Source organism: Folsomia candida, unplaced genomic scaffold, assembly GCF_002217175.1.
Source record: "Folsomia candida strain VU population unplaced genomic scaffold, ASM221717v1 Fcan01_Sc008, whole genome shotgun sequence".
In the NCBI taxonomy this organism is placed as follows: Eukaryota; Metazoa; Arthropoda; class Collembola; order Entomobryomorpha; family Isotomidae; genus Folsomia; species Folsomia candida.
The window spans coordinates 6220807-6244800 of record NW_019091200.1 but is presented as its reverse complement, the minus strand read 5'-3'; the positions used below and the strand labels follow the sequence as shown (position 1 = coordinate 6244800).

Sequence of the window (23994 nt, the reverse complement as noted above, 5' to 3'; positions counted from 1 at the left end):
TCCCATTTTGGGTGGGGTTACGTTAGATGACATCATGCAGAAAAATGGTCTTTTCGAGCTAATACAATTTCCCCCCTCTCCCCCCTTCAAAAAGTACGAAACCTTCTCCTCCTACTACATGCTGCATACTTTAATAAGCTCCAGAAAACATTGCACAAATTTATTTCCTGACTTGGATGGAAGGTCGGGGCTGCCAAAATCGAATCGAGCTCTCAGTTTCCCCACAAAAGAGAAAGTTGGCTGCTGTCTCTACTTGGAATTTAGGTGTCTGTATCTCCCAAACTTTCTCCAGTCGAAGAAAGTAACCCGACCCGGGTAGCAGTGAACGGAACGTTTATTTATTGCTTGTCTGGGGCTACGTGAGACGGTGGTGAAAGTGCGTGTTACATTTACCGAGTGAAAGTTAAACTCCCCCTGGATCTGAAACCTTATAAAAAATTTAGGAAATGAGTAACGTCACTGGTTTCGAAGTGCCTCAGGTGAGTGTGGAAACAATTTCTTGTGCAATTTTTCATTTTATTTTGTCACAATGTGACACCGGAAGTGTATCACAAGTTGACGTGTGAGGTATCTTTTGCCATAAAACTATGTCAGATGTGGCGTCATTGTTCATACATAATTCGAAAATGATCTTTGCCATGTTGGGTGAAGTTGTAGGGTTGCTTGGTGTTGGGTCCGAATATCCAAGTCGCCACCAATCACGAAATGGAGGCTGCGTCACTTATTGTGATGATACAGTTTTATCCAGAAAAAAAAATTCTATCCAGAAAAAATTGAAATTAAAATTTTATCCAGGTGTTGTTATTCTATTACTCGGACGTCTGTCATCGTCATCATATTCATACATACACACTCCTCTTCTCGAGATTCTTCTCTGTGTAAAGAAAATTTACAAGATTTTTTTTGCCTTCTAGTGTCACCAAAGTTAAGTTGTCTTATGTACTTACCCGGGTATTCCACTTCCTCGTATTCCGAAATACTTTCTTCCCCCTTGTAGAATAATACCCTCGAGCGATGCTAGGACGACGACGACGACTCTGTGCCAAATCTGTGATGCAGATCAAATATCAAAGATTTCAGAAAATTATAATATCCCCGGAATTCGGGGAAATGTAAAGCAAAATCCGATCTGAAATCTTCACATGCGATCTACTGTTTGTGTGCATGCCTTACTTATCTACCTGTCTGAAGAAGCTGTAGGACTGCAAGTACCAAAAATAGTCGGGATTGCGACCTCATTTCACCTTTCCACATTATTTCTCAGGCTTCTTTATTTCATTTAATAACTTTTCATTATTATTACCACTTCAGTTGAAAGCAAGTTAATTAATTACTTGGCAAACTCGGCTCGCCCAATAAATTAGTGCGCTGGCAAATAATACTGGGCCAAAAGAGTCGAAAATAACGCGAAATAAATAAATAATAAACACCAACGCATGATCATCCACGAACAATGAGCAATCCAGCATCACCAAATTATTTATTTACTCACATAAATAACAAGCAAACACGACTATAGGGACCCCTTTATACAACAATATTGACCAAACCGTATACATAATGGAGTGGACCATTAGTCCGCGTCTTGGGAGTAGATCTGACAATGAATGAAGGACACATCGACGGATAGGATGGGAAGGAAGCTAGAGCTAATAATAATGATGATGTTGATGATAAGCTGCTTATCATAATAATGAATGGGCAGTGGTGAAAGCTTGAGTAAATGTAGTACGACTGCAACTGGCAGTCTGCATGAATCCTTTTTTCGGAATCGTGGTGACGACGGGCTGGATGACGACGATGATAAATCACTCCAAAAAGGACAAAAGCCATTGTGGCAGGCAGGCAGAGAGGAGGATAGGTGGGTGGGTGGAGGAGGAGGGACGATGTTATTCGGGCCAGTTTCCCTTGTGGTTTTCAGGAATATTGTTGTGGTTAATGGTGTGGCTGGTGGACACAATGGACACAAAATCTCGACCACTCTGCACGAGAGGAAACCGAGAATGGACAACGGACGGATGTGTCAGATGGATGAGAGTAGCTGGGCCGGACATAAAGTGCTTTCTCCACATTTTATTCCACTTTGTTGGGGTGAAATGCAGTCAGTCGGGACTGGATTCACTTTGTTAATGGAGACCTATTTTTTACGCGAGAGATGTGAATTTTATAGAAAGTTTATGACATGTGATTAGTGTTGGGAATGTTGGATTTTGAAATTGTGCACGGCATAATGCGATGAATGATGATGTCCTTTCTCTCTGAATGAATTAGTTGAGTGCGGTGACCCAGTAATTTCAAGCCTCTTGTATGAATCGCTATGTAATGTTACATATATACTTTTCGTAATAATTTTGAAGATCCCGCCACCGCGCCGTAATGCTAGAAGATATAAGTCGGGTACTCCCGCGCTACAGCGGCAAGTTTAAACTTTGTTTTCCTTCCGTTACAGATTGTAACCCCCCAACGCTACACGTTACTCCAAGTCTTGAGGAAACAGACCAATTTAAAATGCCTAATTCTAACGAGTCTAATTGCCGCGGTACTTTCAACCATAACCTGGTGTCGGATGACGACCGTGACCAAGATACACATCGACTATGACGCATTTCCCATTACTCGGTACTATTTACTGCATTAGTCCATTAGTTAGCTGTTATTTTACATCATTCTGACATGACGGCGACCACAACAAAAGCCGCACTTGTTAAGTAATGAGGCTTTTATATTTGAAAGTGGTTTACTTTATTAGAGAGCATCAAACCACAGCCTGTGCAGACTTTACCTTTATCCTTCCGGCGTCATTCGTCCTCATGTTGTACGGTCTGTATCAAGGTATTTAAACCCTTCCTCCAACCAAACTTTGTTCTATTTCTGGGCTCAGATTCAGATTTGACTCATTGTGTTTCGCTGTGAATCTAGTGGAATGCTGGCATTGCGATGTTTGGACCATGTTGCGAAAGCCCAAGGTGAGTATTCTAGTTTTGAAGTTTGAAATTCTCGGGAATGTGCAGAATACGAGGGAAACTTTAGGACTGAACACAAGTTTTAAAATTCTCACCTATCCGTTTCATCTACCGTTTCACACTTTCCAGTGAAAAATTACACTATACAAATTTTAATTCTAGAACTATTTTAATGGCTCGATTTTCCGTCAATTTAAAAATGAATGTCTCTCTTTGCAGTACCTAACCACAGACGCTTACACCCTTTTGTCGACATTTTCTCGCTCTCTTCCCCGCATATCTTGGAAGGCGTCGTCGTATCACTATGTTCGCCGAATGCGAGTCATATCTCGAACTCACCAAGGGCACAAAGTCCCCTCCACGCAAATCTACTATGAACGCGTCACCACAGCTCAGGACGAAGCCGCTTTTTACTTTGGATGTTGCGGTGTGGGTGATTTGACGCCAAACTTGGTCGGCTTAGAAGATCACCTCGCCACCAAAATCAAGTTCACGACGGCCTTTCTGTTTACGAATAAGCACGTCCAGGATGAATTTGAGGAGCAGAGAAACTCATTTTTCCAGGTAATAAGAGACTAATTTTCAAATAACAATTTCTTACCTCGTTCCAGTCTAGCTCAAAATTATTGGCAGTTTATCACCCAGTTCATATTTTAGTTGGTCTCGACATGCATAAAAACATGACATGGTTCAATTTAGTTCAATTTAGGGGGAACAAATTTCTCCTTTTTATTACCATCACGGGCGGGTTTAATTGATGAGGTTTGCTCCACTTAGGAGGAGGAGGAGGAGAGGTTGTGTACTATCTACTCATGGATCTTGATGCCTTTGGATATGTTGTAGTGTCCCATGAATGAGCAAGAACCCCCAAGTGCTTTGATGCCATGGCTCCATTTGCGCTAGCCACACCCACTCAAAAGTGCCCAAACAACTGAGAAAGTAGTTCTTTCACTCATTCAAATCCACGCCAAAATTCCAATTTTACTCGGATTTTGAAATTCTGTGCACAGATACTAGTTGCTCTCTTTTATCCAATATCAAACTCAACTTTTGTGATGATTATTTAGCAGGCATAATTTGCGTTGTTTATTACTACAACAATGTTCATTCAGAATTTTAAATTTTATAAATACTAAAAGTTTCAGAAGTACGGATTTTCAAAATCCGAGTAGAATTGAATTTTTGGCGTGGATTTGAACGAGTAAAATCACTACCTTATCCGTTTTTTGGACGCCTTAGAGTGGGTGTGGTGGGCGCAAATGTGGCCATGGCATAAAACCACTTGGGGGTTCTTGCTCATTCATGGGAGACTACAACATATCCAAAGAACATCAAGGTCCGTTAGTTGATAGTACACAACCTCCCCTCCTTAGTTTACTTTCATTACTTTCTTCTCGGTTGGCCTTTCTCCAAAATAACACCAAACCACTCGACGCTATTCCATATATTTCCACTTGACTAAGTAGTCCAAAAGGGCTGAATTCCTTTCCCCCCATCCACATACATACATATACGTTTTAATGGATTCATGAAATAAATGAGTCGCTATTATGACAAGAAGTGGGTTAGATTTTGAGTATAAGCAATTTCATTTCGTTCCATGTCACCCAAAGCTTAACGAGCAGATTGGATTGGATTGCATGGGTGGAAACGAGGCTGTATTATAGAGTGACAATAAGTGGTTAACTAAAGTGAAGTAGAGTGGAGAATGAATGGTGGTGGTGGTGGTTTGGTATTTGGCTCGTTTTGGCTTGCATCGTGGTTTTCAAGGAGAAAGCACCACACTGAAAGTCGAGGAATACTGTGAGCAATAATTGTAAATTGGCCACCCACTCACTCATGCAAATTTATATGGCCAACAAGTTGCGCGTATGATTTCTTAACGATACTACGTAATACCTCTAATTTTGAGGTGATTTATGAGATTGGTTTGATGTTTTAAGGTTGCCTGCCTAGATGAGTAAAGGTCACGAGGTTAACTTTACATAAATGCAGGTTTTTTTTCTTTCGTAGTTTTTGATAATTTAGAAAAAATTCTAGCCATGAAGGCGATGTTGCATAAAAAATAAAAAATAAGTAATTGGGCACTGATTTTCATCAATTAAAAAATCCTGGCCAGGTTTTCACCAATGGAAAAAATTGCTTATCATTTAAAAACTTTCGCCTTAAAGGCAACGTTTCCAAATTATAAGAAAATAGTTGGGTACTTCAATCTGAATCTAATTTTTGTGAGTTAAATAAATCATGGCTAGGTTATCACCAATGAAAAAAAGACTGCTTATTATCCTTGCATGCTTAACTCTTGCCAATTTAGATAATTGCAGTCACAGGTTATGTCAATAATTGTTGGAAATTTCTTCCTAGGACCACCGCCGTCTCGACGACTATCTCTCCATGCAGGAAACGTTCACCCTTCGTTCTGCACATCATAGAACGGAAGATGAGTGGTGGTCACCTGAAATGACGACGTGGTCAGGCCAGCATAACCACACCCACCGCAAGACCACCTGCTCCTCCTTTATTTCATCCAGGTTCGCCTTCTGGGTTGCAAACTGCCTCCTCCTCTCCTGGCCTTTTCGTCTCATTCTCAACCTCAACACGGCTCACTGCCAGGTTCAGGTGAAGGAAAGCAATCTATTAAATTTTGTAGGTTCGAAATAAACAGCGTGCTTTTTTGCCTTATTTTTTGTCATGTTTTTCGCATTTTTTGTTATCTCATTCTTTTATTTTTTGTCGACTGGTTTCCGCATTTTTTTACGTTGCGAACCTTTTGTGCTTCGAGATGCTTGTGTACATATTTGTGTATCTAGAATTTTATGTATCACATGTTTTTCCTCATTTTTTATGTGACTTTTCTCCCGAATATTTTATTTTGTGTATTTTTTTCATCCTTTTGATGTTACATGCACAACTACGCATGTGTTTAGCTTTCCTCATAAGTATTTTTCTACGTATGACGTATGCACATAAATACCCATCAAAACATCCCCATTAAACGCATAATGTGAACCCATCATTTCTTTAAAACTCCGATATTTTCCTACCCAGCCTGATTATTAAATTATTACCTCACTCCCTCCCATCCTAAACGGTCCCTAAATAATATCAGGGTCACGTAGTCGTCCCACCGCACCCCCAGAGGAGCAGAAACACTGCATAAGTCTTCTGCTTGATGATGATGATGGAAAAGAGGATAACGATTCCAGCTCAAACATTCCTTCACTAAGTTTGGCCATAGCGTGTCGACCTTATCGCTTTCACTCTCCGTTAGATTTTATTATTCTATGCTCGCACTGGAGAAAGGAAGCCATTAGCTTCGTCATGCAAATCTCCTCTCACTTTATACCAGACCAGTGCTTGCTTGGTGTTTGTGTTGCCCCACTTTCAGCTCCAGTATGCTTTCACTTTACTTCTTTCTTAACGAGCATCACCACCGCCACGAGTGCGACCAAACTAACCAGTCTAGTACTTGGCACCGGAGGCATGTAAAATGAAGAATCAATCCGCTCTCTGTTGGTATTTTGGGTGGTGCTGGTGGTTTGATGCGAGATTTGATTTGATGATCTGGTTTCGGTTAAATTGCTGAAATTGTGGTGGTGGTAAGGTTTGATTTGATTACTTGATTTCTGATGATGATTTCCAGGTGACCAAGTTGTTCGGGACGAATTACGTTATGAGGGAAAGTCAGAGACAACCTTCTCCTCGAGTAACAGATCGAAACAGACCTAGATTACTGTTGGGAAGGGGGGATTTTCTGTTGGAGAAGGATTTATACCCGGATGGAATTATGGGACCACTGTCAAGAAGTGTGACCTTCGTCAAGGCGGCAGAAACGCCAGGATCACTGGGTATATTTCATTATTTTTTACGAGTTTATATTAGAATTTGTGAGTAGTGTGGGTCTAGTTAGGACTGACTGGTGAAAGCAGAAACTGCAGGATAGTCAGGTTACCCTAAGTTTTGGGAGTTTCTTTGTGGCTTCGTGATCTTGCGATGCTAGAAAATCTGGGTTTCAAATTATGAAATTTTTAAATTTAGTTTCGTGCTGTCCACAATTTTTTACATATCGTCCCCGACGTGCAGAAAGAGTGGGTGTGGTCTGAGAAGAAGACTACATACCCAATTTCTGCCCAATTTCTTGCGAAGTTTTTGCAAAATTTGATTTTGTTTCAGATGGGCGAAACCTGTATTATCTCGCCCCATCATATTCACAAGCTCTCCTATTCAGAAACGAGGAAGAGGAACAGCAACAACTGCCCAGTTACGACCAAGCCTTAGGTGTTACAAGAAGCACAACTCGTGGCCAAGTTGAGACGACACAGCTTTAAACTTACTCACCTTCAAATTCTTGGCTAAAAAGATGTAAGTTACTGAACCGAAAAATCGTACGACTTTTTCCAACTTCCGGTACATTTTTGCATACTTTCTCCACTATAATATCGCGTGCTATAAAAATATCAAGGCCAAAATGGGATACAAAATACCTGCACGGACTGAACCATTTATTTTAATTTCCTGCTTCGCCTTGTTTTTCTTTCCCACGTATCATAAGAGAAATGCTTTTATCACTGTCTCCTTCCAGATCAAAAGTTTTGAGGGAAAAATATACCGCAATAATTTACACTCAACTGGAAAAAATCTGATTCATTCCTCATATAAATAAAACTCATGGCTCGATCCATATCCATCCGAATTCGTCAGATCAAACGTAGAAGGTAAAGGAAAGGTTAGAATACAAAATGCGAATACTTAACCAATGTCAGTCTATATCGTGTGCTGGGGAGCACTCTAAATAATTTGGCAATAAAAGTGTTATACCCGGATTAAATAAATATGTATGTCTAACGTTAACGGTTAATCAGGTCGTAACAAATTTTCAGAATGAAAGATAACAAGTTTGAATTTTACGGAAAATTAATACACTTTTCTGACCAACTTGTACGTACTCAATAAAATTTCGAATTGCAGTTTCTACACGAAATTGAAATTTACTGCAGCGTTTTTAGAAATTTCTCCCGGGGGGGTAACAAACATGCATTTGCGATCAATTATTACACGATGTGACCAACCAATCGCAACTACATACTATCGAGTGCCTTTGAATGGATCCGGGCTCGTATATATGATACATGAATGATGATGCTGAGTATAGCAAAGGCAGGTGCACAGTGTACGGATCACCAAAAAAGCGGACAAATTATTTTTAGGTTAGAGTCCCAGTCGGGGCATTATTTTTGTTTGGATTTTTGTTGACTTTTTAAGGGTGGAGGGTCGAATCCCTTCGACCTACGACGACCTGGTGACCATGTGTACGCGACGAAAAGTGAGAAATATCAACTTTTCGTACTTTTCGTCGCGTACACATGGTCACCAGGTCGTCGTAGGTCGAAGGGATTGTGGGCTCTGAACCCTCCACCCTTAAAAAGTCAAGAAAAATGCAAACAAAAATAATGCCCCGACTGGGACTCGAACCTAAAAATAATTTGTCCGCTTTTTTGGTTATCCGTACACAGTGCACCTGCTTTTGCTATATTCAGCATCATCATTCACGTATCATATATACGAGCCCGGATCCATTCAAAGGCATTCGATAGTACATACATACTAAAAGTGGGGGAGTTTGGCTTACATGCACTGAATAAAAAATATATTTAGGTGCCGAATTATTTAGTGAGCTTACGATCCAATAATACAGAACAAATAGATAGAGCTGTCTCTCACTTTCACCTGGGAATTGACAGAAATTTCACCTATCTCTAACTTTCACCTGCCTGCCTAAGCCGACTCAAGTAAGACCCGTTCCACGAGCTGAAACACGATCTACTTCACACTGAATTGATCCACTTGTACATATTTATTTAGAATTGGATATCTGCAAATCCGCTCCAATTCAAAATAAAAACAGGAGTGGGGAGTGAAATAAATCTCATATTCATTCCCGATTAAAGAGGAGAGAAGAATGCCTACGCAAATGGAAAAACAGAGTAAGGAAAGAATGAGATGAGATTGATGGAGGAGGTATTATTAGTATGGGAATTGGAATTCAACTCGAAATCTCGTCTGGAATAAAAGGGTTCCGAAATTTTGAATGTTTTTTTAAATATTTAAGTTTTAGATAATTCAAAAATTATGTATTTCGTGTAATGGACGTAGATCAAATCTGGTGCATAAATCCATTAGACTCGGCACAATAATTTTAGACGATTTTACAATAAAAAATTGTCTAGTCGATCAAAGATTTGTACAGAACTTTACGAAACAATTTTATCGCTTCATTGCGTTCAGGAGCATGTGGTAAAAATAGTATTGAACTTATTTATATAACTGGTTCATACTTAGGAATGAAGGAAATGAAATTTATACTTTTATTGTCATCATTTGTAAATTGTATGGTTTAAGCGTCGGAATTGTGAAATTTCAAAGAAAAAACAGGGAAATTGTGACCAATATCAAACTTTACATTCAAGAGTTCCGAAAAACGTCTCTTTAAAAATATACGTATTTTCAAAGAAGGATAAACAGCGAGCATATTGATTCGAGGATTACATAATATGTACACGTTTTTTAAATTGATACCCCAAAAAACACCGCATATTTAAATAAACCCTGCAATTTTTCAAACCCTGCAATTTTTCAGACCCTGGCATCCAATTCCATCCACCCATTGTTTCCCTGTTTTGTTTCCCATCATCATCCTCGCACCGATCGGGGGCCGCCTTGTTGAATAACAAGACTGCCGTACGAAGAATCTTGTTGAATAAAGTTGGAGCATGATTTCATCTCATTCCATCTCGATCCATTTGTTCATTTCACAGGATTTCACATTCAAAAAGACGAGACGAAACCAGAGAAGCATGCAAAATTGCAAAATAATGAAAAGGTGTCCATCCTCGTCCCTGTCAACCTGTCACTTTTCCACGCCATGCCAAAACCACACCGTGATTCTGTTATCATTTATATCACGAACGGCAAACACAGCATAATAATATGGCATCTGTTTTAGTTTAGTTTCAGATTCTGCTTTTAATTTGCAGATTGACACCACCACCACCATTCTCTTTCATTCTCATTTTCATTAGATTATTATTCTACACAAAATTTCAATCTGGTGAGCTGCCCCATAATTAAAACGAGCAGCTTAAAACTCATCGAAGAAGGAGCAGTCTGACGATACAATTTCGTATTTTACATATTATTCAAATTTTCTGGCACCTAGCTAGCTAAACCTATTACCGTAATGGATGATCGTCTCATCAAAACTCGAGATGCAGTTTTGCCACTCAGGATGAGCAACACCGGTATGAAAAAGTATACATTAGTGTTTCTTTTGTGCGCACAATATTATTTTCATGCGTGCTTGGTGCATAACATGCACACAAATGTATTAAACTGCATTAATTCATGTAGGAAATTTCAAATTTTAAGGAAATTTTATATTTTCTTACCCCGTTAAGTAGGGACAAAATTCACTTCTAAACTTTTAGTTATAATACCACCAGGGTTTGAAAGCCTTAATTTTTCATATTAAAAACCGAAAAATGTTTTGTCATTTAAATGCTAAAATGGTAAGGAAAACAGCATAAAATAGCACAACGGTTTCTTAATTAATCAAATATTTAGGAAAATCTCAATATACAAAACTCCGTTTCACGCTACTAAAAATAATCACCGAGGATGAGTACATTAGCCAAATGAGCCGAATTATTTTATTATTTGACACGTGAACTTTATTTTGGCGTTTAAATTATTAAATTATTAAATTATATTTTGGCGTTTAAATTATTCAATAATTTTATTTTGGCGTTTAAATTATTTAATAATTTTATTTTGGCGTTTAAATTATTCAATAATTTTATTTTGGCGTTTAAATTATTTAATAATTTTATTTTGGCGTTTAAATTATTCAATAATTTTATTTTGGCGTTTAAATTATTTAATAATTTTATTTTGGCGTTTAAATTATTTAATAATTTTATTTTGGCGTTTAAATTATTCAATAATTTTATTTTGGCGTTTAAATTATTTAATAATTTTATTTTGGCGTTTAAATTATTTAATAATTTTATTTTGGCGTTTAAATTATTCAATAATTTTATTTTGGCGTTTAAATTATTTAATAATTTTATTTTGGCGTTTAAATTATTTAATAATTTTATTTTGGCGTTTAAATTATTCAATAATTTTATTTTGGCGTTTAAATTATTTAATAATTTTATTTTGGCGTTTAAATTATTCAATAATTTTATTTTGGCGTTTAAATTATTTAATAATTTTATTTTGGCGTTTAAATTATTCAATAATTTTATTTTGGCGTTTAAATTATTTAATAATTTTATTTTGGCGTTTAAATTATTCAATAATTTTATTTTGGCGTTTAAATTATTTAATAATTTTATTTTGGCGTTTAAATTATTTAATAATTTTATTTTGGCGTTTAAATTATTTAATAATTTTATTTTGGCGTTTAAATTATTCAATAATTTTATTTTGGCGTTTAATAATTTTATTTTGACGTTTAAATTATTTAATAATTTTATTTTGGCGTTTAAATTATTCAATAATTTTATTTTGGCGTTTAAATTATTTAATAATTTTATTTTGGCGTTTAAATTATTCAATAATTTTATTTTGGCGTTTAATAATTTTATTTTGACGTTTAAATTATTCAATAATTTTATTTTGGCGTTTAAATTATTTAATAATTTTATTTTGGCGTTTAAATTATTTAATAATTTTATTTTGGCGTTTAAATTATTTAATAATTTTATTTTGGCGTTTAAATTATTCAATAATTTTATTTTGGCGTTTAATAATTTTATTTTGACGTTTAAATTATTCAATAATTTTATTTTGGCGTTTAAATTATTTAATAATTTTATTTTGGCGTTTAAATTATTTAATAATTTTATTTTGGCGTTTAAATTATTTAATAATTTTATTTTGGCGTTTAAATTATTTAATAATTTTATTTTGGCGTTTAAATTATTTAATAATTTTATTTTGGCGTTTAAATTATTCAATAATTTTATTTTGGCGTTTAATAATTTTATTTTGGCGTTTAAATTATTCAATAATTTTATTTTGGCGTTTAATAATTTTATTTTGACGTTTAAATTATTTAATAATTTTATTTTGGCGTTTAAATTATTTAATAATTTTATTTTGGCGTTTAAATTATTCAATAATTTTATTTTGGCGTTTAAATTATTTAATAATTTTATTTTGGCGTTTAAATTATTCAATAATTTTATTTTGGCGTTTAATAATTTTATTTTGGCGTTTAAATTATTCAATAATTTTATTTTGGCGTTTAATAATTTTATTTTGACGTTTAAATTATTTAATAATTTTATTTTGGCGTTTAAATTATTTAATAATTTTATTTTGGCGTTTAAATTATTCAATAATTTTATTTTGGCGTTTAATAATTTTATTTTGACGTTTAAATTATTCAATTTCGTATGATTTTTACAATCTACATAATATCATTTGGACTTCAATGATTTTTATGCATTTCCCTAAATTTTCATGCTTTCCGGATTTTTAGTGGGCATTATTAAACGTTTAAAAACATTTTTGTTCACTAATTTCATGCAGGTGTTTTTTAACAGCAGAAACACTGTACTCATGCATTTCGTTTATCTTTCATGGCATAAAAAGACACATTTCTTGTCATTATTTTATCTTCATTTTTTCCACTTCTACTACTGCAACTTTTTTGCGAAATGAATTGGCAAACTTTACTTTTCGACAAGAATCAGACCCAACAACTCAACACGTTTTTGTTTCTAGTAGACTCATTTCGTTAGGCATTTTATTATTATTTTATCGTTACGCGTTTTGCTACATTGAGTTTCAAATTGCATGTACACCGTACATTTCTTGGTTTCATAGATATGTGGTCCGATATGTATGACTTGTACTGATTTCATACATACCGAGAGATATGTGCGAATTTCGTTTTCATGGTTAGCCACGATGTGCAAAAAAGTGGACTTTTATTTCATTCGAAATTCTTCTTATTCGCACAGCCACAACTAGTTAACTCATTCAAACCTAAATCCACTCATTTGTTTAATGATTATTAAACTACAAACAATCGCTACACCAACAATCAGATAAGCACAATGACCACGACTACCTACCAACCTTCCACTTGACCTCCTATAATACACACACTCTCCGCGTACAATTATTATGAAGTCTCATCAGATCAAAAACCTCCCATAATTCGTAATTGGGTTGACGTTGACGAGCTGCTGCTGAATGCTGAAGAAGAAGAAAACCTGTTCACAAAACATATCCACTTACTTACTTATCCTTACCTACGTTCGTGTCAGGGTGTTGAGCAAACTATGAAGATGATGCTTGACTGGCTTGGCTTAACTACCGGCCCCCTTATTTTACCGTCTGTATGCCACGACGGGTTTTCATTTCACTATGGCCTTCACCTTTGCCCGAGCGTAGCGTGTAAAGTAAAATAAAATGAGTGGAATGATAGAATTCTACTAATTCTGGTATTTTCTGTGCGAAATGGGGCTTCAGATCCTGTGATCCGGTGACCCACAACTGAACACAACGCCAACGATTTTACTACATGCTACAAATTGCAAATACACATTTCCTTCCTTAAAACTTTCAAGCAAACTTGTAAAAATATCTCTTACTACAATTTTTTTTACAATCGTGCACAATCTTTTTTTACGAGAATTAAACAAGGTGAAGGTGAAGGTGGAGGTTGTGTTACGGGAGGTTTTCCATGTGTTTAACAACCCATAATTACCAACACTACCACGACGTTAGTAATATTAACGTTAACCCCGCAGATACAGTGACACAGACAACAAAAATCAACTGACACACCACAGAACGAGAAAGAGAGAGAGACCTTCAATTTCATTAAATTTTCTGTTGGGGTTGGTCTCGTCGTCGTCATCATTATCGCAGTCAGATTGCACACTTGAGTCTGACAAGTTACCTCTTGTGGTCATTTTTATGACTTATCTGCCACCAACCGCATGTCACTTTCTATCTTTTAACTTCCGTTAAAAGGAACCCAAATCCAAGTCAAGTTCACCAATTCGTTCTTCTTGAATGAAAGTGAGACACTGTTAGTGCTTGTTTCTTGATTTAGATAATTACAAAATTCGGTGTGTGAATCGTGATTAAATTTAAATTTTCGACATGTCCGGTGGGGGTGGTGGAGTTAGTGTGGGCGGTGGTGGAGGGGGTGGAATGGGTGGTGGAGGAGGTCAAGGCGGTGGTCTCTGTGTTTTCACCTGTTCATCGGTCCTTTCGGCGTTTGGTGCGGTCGCGGCCTTGTACGATTTCGACCTGGGGGCGGAAAGTGCTTTTTTCGCCGTGAATGGATTGGGGGCTCTGTGTTTTGCAAAATGTCAATATTTAAGGCTGGCGCAGGAAAAGAATCGCCAACAGAATAATAAGTATATGGTCAGGACGGATGAGATGGACGAGTGGAATGGTTAGTTTATTAGTGAAACGGGAAAAAAGTTCGAAAAACTGGATGAAAAAAAATGTGTCGAAATTTTTCAAAATGTGATTTACATATATTCTGTGTTTCTACCCAGGTGGCGGCGAAGGCCCCCTGATCGGTTCGCTTAACTCGTTCACCGGTGGAGCGTCAGACTACGGTGCGGCACATCGACGCAGGAGAGAAGATCGCTTGGAAGATATGGCATTAGTTAAAAAATCGTCGAAAAGTAAAACAAAAAAAGGTAACAAGACGAAAACTAAGGTGGGAACAATTTCTTAAAAACTTACAAATGGACAAAAACAAGTCGTGTTCCATATCATGAAAAATATAGTTACCAAAATCTTACTTATATCTTAAAAAGCCTGCCTGCGAGGGATAAGTGTGCGTTGTAGACCAGTTATTTACGTGTAGCTAATCCCGTTTTAATTGCTCAATCAATCCAGCATTTTACGTTTATGTAATTGTGCATAAATTTAATCTTTTTTAAATATCATTGCCAGACCCAAAGAAAAATTAGATTTATGCGAGAAATACCAAAGATTGTATAAAATAATATACATAAATATATGAAGAGTCAGAGTTAGAGATGACAAATATTCACACAGAAAGCCCTACCACTGCAACTACCTCGATCATCCTTAAAACTGCTAATTACTGAATAGTCGTCTATGTTATTGGAAACTTTAGTAATTAATTAGTCCAAATAATTATATTTAGATTAGTATCAAAATTAATGAAGACATTCGTAATTAGGGGATAAGTACTTTATCTAGAATTACTGAAATACAACTAAAAAAATATTTTAATTATTTATTATACTTTTATCATCATTATTCTTGTTACATCTCCTGAAATTTATCAGAAATACAGATACCTTATCCAAATATGTCTTATCATGAGGAAATGAACCAATTAAATAAATACTCGATATAGCTAAAATTTCCCTATTTGGTTAATGAATAATTAATTTTTCTGGCAAATCTTGTTCGCATTTTGCCCACAATTTGGCCAATTCTTCACTCAGCATTACTTTCGTGAAGCGATTTAAACTCTTCTGATCCCGAAATGCGTCCTTGGTCGCGGAGACGCTGACCTCCAAGTGACCTCCGACCGAGACCGGGACGACATACAACTCTAAGAGGATAACAATTTAATAAATGAAATGCCCGAATTCGGGTGTCTCTCTTGACTCACTTGTTGCGACGAGCAGGTGCGGAACATGAACAGGCAAATGTAGTCCGATCACATCCATCCCGAGCAGTTTGTGCGGTTCGGGAGAAAGTAAAAGTGGGGTTAACACTTGTTCAAGACCGGATCGGATGGAGGGTGAGGATTTGGCGAGCGTTTGGCGTAAAATTGTTGTTGGAGTTAACCATCCCACGCTGCCAACAATCCATCGAAAACCAATGGCTTGACCGACGCTTTCCGCATATTGGACGGATTTCTCCCCATCTAAAAGACGATGGAGAGGGTCGTCCTCAATGGCAAAGGGAAAGGATTGGTTTCGCGTCGACCTGTCATTAATAGAAATCATGTTTGTCATAGTCAAGCATCCAAAATTATCTATGCAAATTAGCACAGTTTCATTTTTCCCATAAATGCCTAGACTCACATATGATTCCCCATCCCCTTTCCATTCAGCGTCTCCTTTTCCATGATGGGATGGCCCGGCCATCCGACCGGATTAGGGAGCCACACTTTTTCCGGAAGCTTATCAATGGTCACACCCCCCTCCTCGAGACACCATCGTTTCAAAGCACCCGCCACCACGGACCCCAAAACCGTATTAAAATGAACCCCACTTCCCCCCACGTGTCGCTTGATTCGCTTAACCATGCCCAAGTCCAGTCTCGTCAAGGACATCATCCACTCCGAATTTTTCTCTGTGCCTGGAGTAGAATAACAATGGTACGGGACACTTTTTCCCCTTAACCAGGAAAACACATCCTTCGTTGAAACGGACGGAAATGCCAGAAAAATCTGGCTCTTCCTCAACCAACTTATCTCCTTGTCATGATCTCTCACCAGATAAGGCATCTTATCTCCCATCCCGGCTAACATACTGGCCAAATGACCCCACGTGTACCCATCGGTAAGGGCGTGATCCATCTTTAGTAGTAAAATTGACTCGTTTTTCTCCCTTCCATGTAGAATGATCCCCTCCCAGGCCGCCATTTCCGGGGCGTAATCATTCGTCGCCATCCAACGAGCAATCCATTCCTCGAATTTATCTTCATCCTCGACCAAATTCAAATCTGTCGGGCCGAGTTTGATCTGTTTTTCTAAATCGATCCGAGACCTGACCTCTTTCCAGGTGTAGCAACCCCAAGAGACAATCCTCGCCCCGAAGTTGCGATATTTCCTCCGTTTTTCCGGTGTGGATAAGAAACATTGGTAAAACAGGGCTCGGAACTCGGAAACATTTAAAATTCCAGGAGAAAGTCGCCAAATCTGGGCAGTGTTACTATTTAAATGAGCAGATGTTTCAGCCAGGGAGAGGATGGCATCTTCTGGGCCGAGGAACTCGAGATGGGAGGGGGCGAAAATGGAGTGGGCGCGGCGGAGGAGGTACGCTGGGAAAATGACGAATAAAATCCCAGGGATGGATAAGAACCAAATGATAAATCCGATAAAAGTGTGGAGGAGGAAAATCCACTTATTGTGGGAAAACTGGTGTTCCATCACGTAAGTATGAAAATTGACTGGATTTGTGAAATAAATTTGCGTAGAATACAATTACATCATATTTTGGCATAATTTGGTAAATCATCATGGACATATGTATCATATATCATGAAACCTCGATAAATCTTAAGAAGTGATATCCAAATACCTATGAAAATGGACTGGATTATACTCACGAACTTGTAAAATTACCCAAAATTTCATCATAATTATTTCACTCAACAATTTTCTTACTAAATAAATAAAGAAATTAGAAAATTCTCAAGGTTTCCAAAATCAAGAAGGATTGCGAAACCACAAAAAATACCAAATTTCGCCTTAATTTACATCCTACCTCGAAACCACCACCACGAAAGAACAATGATCCACTCACCGCATAATTTTCCGCTCCATAAGACAAAACACAGCGGAATTACTTTTAGGTGGAATAAATTGGACCAAAAACCAAAATCAAAGCCAAACCACGTAAGCATAATATCCAAGCAAAAACAACAATACTAATGTATCCCTTTAACAATTAACTTTCTTTTCTCGTAATAATTATATTTTCATTTTCATTATTAAGGGGTGAAAGCCCTTTATAAGATCGTTATGTCCGTCCGTCCGTCCGTCCGTCCGTCCGTCCGTCCGTCCGTTGGTCCGATAACTTTTGAACGAAAAGACATAGAGACTTCAAATTTTGAACGTAAACTCCTAACGTCAATAGAGAGGACGAGTTCGAAGATGGGCACTGTAGGTCACACCCATCAAGGTCAAAAGGTCATGAAATGTCATTTAAAGGTCAAATTGCATACATGCATCAATTTGAATTGAAATACGGATAACACACTTCTTTCACCCCTTGGTTACATTCGTTGTGACGGTTTATTATTATTCATTTCATGCCCCTCTGACTCTTTTTAATTTCATGAATTATTATCCGCCCGACTGACCTGGGGTTGACGTTTATCGTTTATCTTGACATTGTTATAATGATGTGACACCTGACATTGAGAGACGAGTTCTTCCAAAAAAATTGGAAAAGTTTCAACTCAAACCACACCAAAAAATCATTTGCATAAGTACAATTCTGAAATTTCAAAAGAAAAATTTTCTACTACGTACGTGAATTGGCACCAATAATGAATTGTGTCTGACAAGCCAATAAATATGTAAAATTATTCGTATCAAAATTAAATATATGCAAATGATACATAAACCAATGTGCATTCATACTTTCGTAAATTCTTAATCCAAGTTCATCTCTCGTGATCATGATCACACTCATAAAATCGTAATCAGGTGAGATTTTGAGACCTTTACTGACTCCCAAATAAATAACTGACCATCATCACAAACGACTCACTCTTTGTTAAACGAGTTAAATATTTATTCGTTTTTTGTCCCAAATTATATGTACCTCTCTCTCTCTCACATCATCCCTCGAGCTAAAGGAAAACATCGTCTTAAGTAATAAAATTCTTCTTTAGGCCAATTTTTTGTTGGTTTCATTCTCAATTTCATCTCAAGTTTCGTTTCGTTACTAAATGATTTTTAAGTAGTTGAGGTGAGTGAGTGAGACTGAAAATGCGTATGCATGCATCCGTCCACCAATTAACAGGACCATGACTGGGAAACCAGTTTCATTAATTTTACAAATTATATTATTATTCGCATTATTTTTTTTAAATGTTCTCTCTCCTCAGTCCCCAGGTATAAAATTGTTTAATGAAATTTAATCATCCCAATTACAAATTCATACTGTCGAGGAGACTTTGCCTGTCGTGATGAATTGTTTTCCAACGCGTGGCCCGCCGATGTACGACGGTTGGGTGGGGTGTGACTTTACAGACGTTGAACACCAGTTTTCTGTTATGCTTTACATACTAACTCGCTCTCATTTGCAGAGCTGCCAAGTAAAAACCAAGAACTGTCTCAACAAAAGTCATATAAATTATTTTGAATAAAAATATGAAATGAATTATGTATTAGTTATCTATCTCGTCTAGTCTTTGTCTGTCTGGGTCTGGTTGGTAGTTAATTTGGGCGGAGGCTGGGTTTGAATTAGTTAAATTATTTGCGCTCAACGCATAAATTATTTATCTCGCTGCATCATCCGGATTTAGGATGGGGGATGGCGTGTTGGCCTGGGCGGCTTCCATCTTTTTCGAGGTGGAGGTATTATTTGGGTCGAGGAAGTGGAAGGGGGTGAGGCGAAAGGTCACGGGGTCGGGAGGGCTGGGGCAGTCGATGGACGAAGGAAGGAGGATTGTAGGACCGATGGTGAGGGTGCAGTTGCACGGGAGGAAGAAGGCCAGCACCCCGTCGCGAATTGGGTGAGGAAGGAAGTGTTCTTCGGGAGGGGGTGGGTCCTCATTTTCCGTGGGTGGAGTGGCGGTGGAGCTGGAGAAAAATTTCAAAAAGAAAATGAGGCGACTTAATTTTTTGAAGGATGCAGGTGTCATGCGCGTAAAATAAAAATCAAACTTGTTGCCGCCGTGCATGCCGTTATTTTATTTTAAATTACCATTTGTATCCAAGTCCGTCTTCCTTTTTGGGGTCACTGATCACATAAATTGTCTGAGATTCGTCTCTTGCCCTGACAAGTATGGGGAATCTTTCGTCTCGGAGGTCCTTGCAGTTTAGAGGACAGTTCAACTGTAAGAAACAGTGTATGTAATCCCGATTCCCTGATTTAAAATGGATAATAATATGCAGTTATGTAAATATCAAGTACCACAATTCCAGCCTCGTTCTTCTCACTGGGATCGAAATCATACAATATTAACGCCCTTGCGCATTGCGTAACTTTACCAACCATGGCTCCATCCGGATCGGGTATTTGACAGAGTTTAAAATTAGTAGGGTCACATTGCACTTGCGTCGTGGTGGAAAAATAAGTGCCATTTAACGAGGGCCCACCTTCTTCAATTGTAGTGGGGAAAAGACGTCCTAGGTAAAAATATGGGTGTTTAATCGTACCTAATAAAACAGGCACGATTTTAAGTAATTCTGGCATTTATGTACCCTTTTCAAATCCGGGCACCATGCACATCTGAGCCACGCCCTTTACCTCTCTGAGAAACGGGAGTGACCGAATATTCACCAAATTAATCGGAGCAGCCCGTACTTTCACCACGGGAATGAGTATCCTCAGATAAAACCGGTCACTCGTGTAAACACAATCGGCCAGGGAGTGTTGTTTAAAATATCTTGAAATTTCGGATCCTGTATAAAAAAATCAGACAGCATGTGAAAAACCCGAATATTTTATAATCCGCATTAAACAATAAATAAATATCGCACCCTGATGTGGAATTGCGAATCGAAATTCTGGTCCAATCTTCCTTCCCAAAGCGTCCAACCCGGTTTGGAGGCGTTTCGAACTTAACAACGCATCCGGAATAAGGCCCAGTTTACTAGAAAAGTAAACACAGATTTGACATTCAATTCGACACATATTTAACATTTTACAACTTTACCAATCTCTGAATCCACGACGCCATCTTTTTACCAGGGCGAGATAATGTGTGTAGAGTAATCCAGCCAAGGCCAGCTTTTCATTTAACTCTGCCCCCTTCGCTATTCGGGCCTCGGTTCGCATTGCTTTCGGACCGAAAACGTCCATCCACTGTTTCGCCAAGGTGGCGTAAACGGTCGAAATTTTACCAGAATATTCTGTTATAAGATCACTCTCCCAAATTCGTCCCTCGGAGCAACGTCGCCATCGGGAGAGGTAAGATGCAAATTTATCGTTTTGGACACGCTAGGAAATAATGAAGAAAACAGAGTCGCGTTTAAAATTAGTAATATTTATCTGTAACACATATTTGTTATGTTGAAAAACCCAATTAATTTACCTCCACAAAGAAATGTTTTTCCACTCTGTCACACCCAGCTCCACGTCCCAAGCCTAAATCCATATCAGATTCTGTCATCGAGGTCATGAATTGCAAACCCATCGCGAAATCCATCTCCTTTCTCAACTGGGTTCCCACGTGGAACCAAATCGGACAGAGACCACCGGCTCCGGTGTCGCCCCCGTAGCTATCATCGCTACAATTCGGGACAGAACTTGCGGACAATTCCCTCTGCCAAAACCAGTCTGGGCCCTTGTAGGAATAAATTAGGGGGAAGACGGTATCGTAGAGAGACACGGTGGAGTGGTCAAACTCCTCGAACACGGTCCCCGTAGATAAAACTTGGCGCAGTTTGTGCACCTTGGACGCGGTCTTGTCAACAAAGAGTATGATTAAAATAAGTAAAGAATGCGATACAAATTTTCGTGGTGTCATTATAAATGGTTTTACGAATGACTTCTTGATCGGTTTAAACCTATTTGTTGTTTGCTGTTAATGATGACAATATTTTTATTTATCCGGGCCATTCTCAGAATCATGTAAATTTACTAATAATAAATTTAGCAATAACAAAAGAATATATGGCATACATTATATACATACACATTACAAAAATGCAAAACAAATATTTTTTTACATGGAATTGTCATTTACTGTACAGATATACAGTCTTTACTGCTTTCCATTCTTTTCGAAACTAAAATTCGTAATTATTTAGTGAACAGGAACTGAATAAGAATAAGAATTTTAGTGAATAAGAATTGAAGCAAGGAGGACGCACTCTTCTTATGAGAAAATCCCCCCCCGTGATATTTACCCCAAATTTTGATATGTTATACACCTCGAGGTGCTGATCAAAAAATGTATTGGTCCCTAAGCCCTAAGTGACCTGGTTCGACCGGAAACAGAGGTCAAAGGTCAGTACACTTTTTCTCTCGAAACCCCACAAACCGTATATTTTTGGAAAGCTACGGACCTCACGAGTCCGAATATACACCTTAATAGGGTCAAAGGTCAACTCTTGACCCTTCGAGGTCAAGCAAAAAAGTTGCAAATGTGTTTTGCTGTTGCAACACAGTTGCACACACAACAGCGATAGAGTCGACTAAGCTTGTTGCCATGCACTCGGCTGACCGGAGTGCAGCGGAGGTAAGGTCCAAAAAAGGTCACCTTGCCCAAAATACCTGACCTCCAAAGGTCAAGGGTTGACCCTGGACCCTATTATGGTGTATATTCGGACTCGTGAGGTCCGTAGCTTTCCAAAAATATACGGTTTGTGGGGTTTCGAGCGAAAAAGTGCACTGACCTTTGACCTCTGTTTCCGGTCGAACCAGGTCACTTAGGGCTTAGGGACCAATACATTTTTTGATCAGCACCTCGAGGTGTACAACATATCAAAATTTGGGACAAATATCACGGGGGGGGATTTTCTCATAAGAAGAGTGCGTCCTCCTTTTTATTCAGCTAGATACTCAAAAACATTATCCAAGTATACACCCACATTCACATGTATATATAAATACATTTCTTATATACAAATACATAGTGATTGAACAGATTTGTAAATAGTGTATCTCTCTCTACAATTTACAGATATCTGCTGAGCAGAAGTAATCCCTAAAATGTGATCCCCACATAATCCTAATTACATCATATCTTGTCCTGTGTTATGAATTTCATACTTACATAACATGATTTGATTATATATGAAATATGTATGATGAATTGATGACAACATAGGACATACATAAGTAAAGTTAACAACTGAACATAAGTAGGGTCGGTACGGGTTAGTGTGGCCACGAGGCAATTGTGGCCAAACGATTTTTCTATGGTAAAACTACGAATTTTTCAAAAACAAAAAATTTCACATCAAACTACAACTCCTTCTTGTTCTGAACAATAAATTTGGAGAACTCGGAAAATTCATTATCTCACAAAATTAGTGCGATCAAAATTTCATAATTAAAAACCTTTTCGGATCAATTTAATCAGGTGATGTTTAAATTTGGATTTCATAGACATTAAGTAATGCCAGCATTATAATTAATTTTACTCAACATAATATGCGCCCATATTATATTTGTACATTAATGTTTAAATAAAGTAGCTGTCCAGTCAATTAAAAAATTGGTGTCCACACTAACCCTCCAATATTATGAATTGAGGGGTAAGTGTGGCCAGTAGTGATAGATTAGTGTTGGACTTATATTTTAGCCAAACCATTATTTGTGACATATCATTTTTCTCAGGTAGATAAGGGAATCTCGATTAAATAGCTAAAATGTAGCAACCACACCCCCAAGTGGGTGTATTTTTCGATGTTTTTGACTTTTTCATACTAAAAAACCAGGCGACGTAATATGTTGTTCGTATCAGCTCTGGAGGGAAAGAATTATACGAACAATAAAAATTTGGCAACCACACCCCCAGTGAGTGTGGTCCTCAACGCCTTTCCGGCTTTCACGAAATTATTTAGTATGATATTTAATTTTTCTTATCCCCATGAAAGAATCTCACCACAAAAATTCGGAAACCACACCCCCAGTGGGTGTGGTTTTCATCGACTCTTAAGTTTGAAGACACCAAGCGATGACGTACATACGTTATTTCTCTCAGCAGTTAAGATTTCCACTGAATAACTAAAATTTGGAAACCACGCCCCCAGAGGGTGTGGGTGTGGTGGAAATCTTGTTATCGAACTGGGTGACATACTACATGGCTTGGTGTCTTTAAATTCGAAAAGCATTTTAATCCAAATCATGTGTGCATTAACGGATATACATGTCGACACTAATCCTTCCACTGGCCACACTAACCCCATTTGGTAGGGTTAGTGTGGACACTGTTTTTTTTATTTTGAATAATTGATAAATAATACTTCCAATTATATTTTTTTAACTTTTTTTGGTCATAAACTACAGCCAAATAGTTAAATAGAAATACACGATGTTCTAAATAGGTATTTTTGACTCACAACCATTTTTGTTTCACTGGAGAACCCAAAGTTGGA

At 37.6% G+C, this 23994-nt stretch overlaps 3 protein-coding genes across 6 annotated transcripts; 1 reads left to right on the top strand and 2 right to left on the bottom strand.

Annotated features, from left to right (window-relative positions):
• The first annotated feature begins 303 nt into the window (after positions 1-303).
• LOC110853454 (transmembrane protein 151B-like) lies at positions 304-15404 on the top strand. Its single transcript, XM_035854484.1, has 9 exons — positions 304-479; positions 2450-2619; positions 2750-2832; positions 2920-2966; positions 3183-3527; positions 5328-5582; positions 6607-6811; positions 7137-7325; positions 14552-15404. The coding sequence occupies exons 1-8, from the start codon at positions 447-449 to the stop codon at positions 7289-7291; spliced, it is 1293 nt and encodes a 430-aa protein (XP_035710377.1). The 5' UTR covers positions 304-446; the 3' UTR covers positions 7292-7325; positions 14552-15404.
• LOC118436397 lies at positions 15248-17139 on the bottom strand. Its single transcript, XM_035854407.1, has 3 exons — positions 16070-17139; positions 15652-15971; positions 15248-15591 (listed from the first exon to the last, which is right to left on the bottom strand). Exons 1-3 carry the CDS (start codon positions 17137-17139, stop codon positions 15410-15412), a joined length of 1572 nt encoding a protein of 523 aa, XP_035710300.1. The 3' UTR covers positions 15248-15409.
• Positions 17140-18533: 1394 nt separating this feature from the next.
• On the bottom strand, positions 18534-23992 carry LOC118436443. Of its 4 annotated transcripts, XM_035854564.1 has the most exons (6): positions 20982-23992; positions 20604-20887; positions 20149-20540; positions 19859-20073; positions 19649-19779; positions 18534-19524 (listed from the first exon to the last, which is right to left on the bottom strand). In XM_035854564.1, exons 3-6 carry the CDS (start codon positions 20174-20176, stop codon positions 19221-19223), a joined length of 678 nt encoding a protein of 225 aa, XP_035710457.1. In that variant the 5' UTR covers positions 20177-20540; positions 20604-20887; positions 20982-23992; the 3' UTR covers positions 18534-19220. The 4 variants fall into 4 exon arrangements, 2 of the variants coding, with proteins under 2 accessions (XP_035710457.1, XP_035710456.1); XR_004835454.1 differs by having other exon boundaries at positions 19859-20540; positions 20982-21454; XM_035854563.1 differs by having other exon boundaries at positions 19859-20540.
• Positions 23993-23994: the final 2 nt, after the last annotated feature.

Coding starts and splice junctions, on each gene's coding strand:
- LOC110853454 (XM_035854484.1), top strand. CDS start 447: ATGAGTAACGTCACTGGTTTCGAAGTGCCTCAG. Junction 2,620..2,749: donor GACGCATTTCCCATTACTCG/GTACTATTTACT, acceptor TTACTTTATTAG/AGAGCATCAAACCACAGCCT. Junction 2,967..3,182: donor CCATGTTGCGAAAGCCCAAG/GTGAGTATTCTA, acceptor CTCTCTTTGCAG/TACCTAACCACAGACGCTTA.
- LOC118436397 (XM_035854407.1), bottom strand. CDS start 17,139: ATGGAACACCAGTTTTCCCACAATAAGTGGATTTTCCTCCTCCACACT. Junction 15,972..16,069: donor AAGGGGATGGGGAATCATAT/GTGAGTCTAGGC, acceptor TATTAATGACAG/GTCGACGCGAAACCAATCCT. Junction 15,592..15,651: donor GCACCTGCTCGTCGCAACAA/GTGAGTCAAGAG, acceptor TTATCCTCTTAG/AGTTGTATGTCGTCCCGGTC.
- LOC118436443 (XM_035854563.1), bottom strand. CDS start 20,140: ATGCCAGAATTACTTAAAATCGTGCCTGTTTTATTAGGTACGATTAAA. Junction 19,780..19,858: donor AGAACGAGGCTGGAATTGTG/GTACTTGATATT, acceptor TGTTTCTTACAG/TTGAACTGTCCTCTAAACTG. Junction 19,525..19,648: donor GACGGACTTGGATACAAATG/GTAATTTAAAAT, acceptor ATTTTTCTCCAG/CTCCACCGCCACTCCACCCA.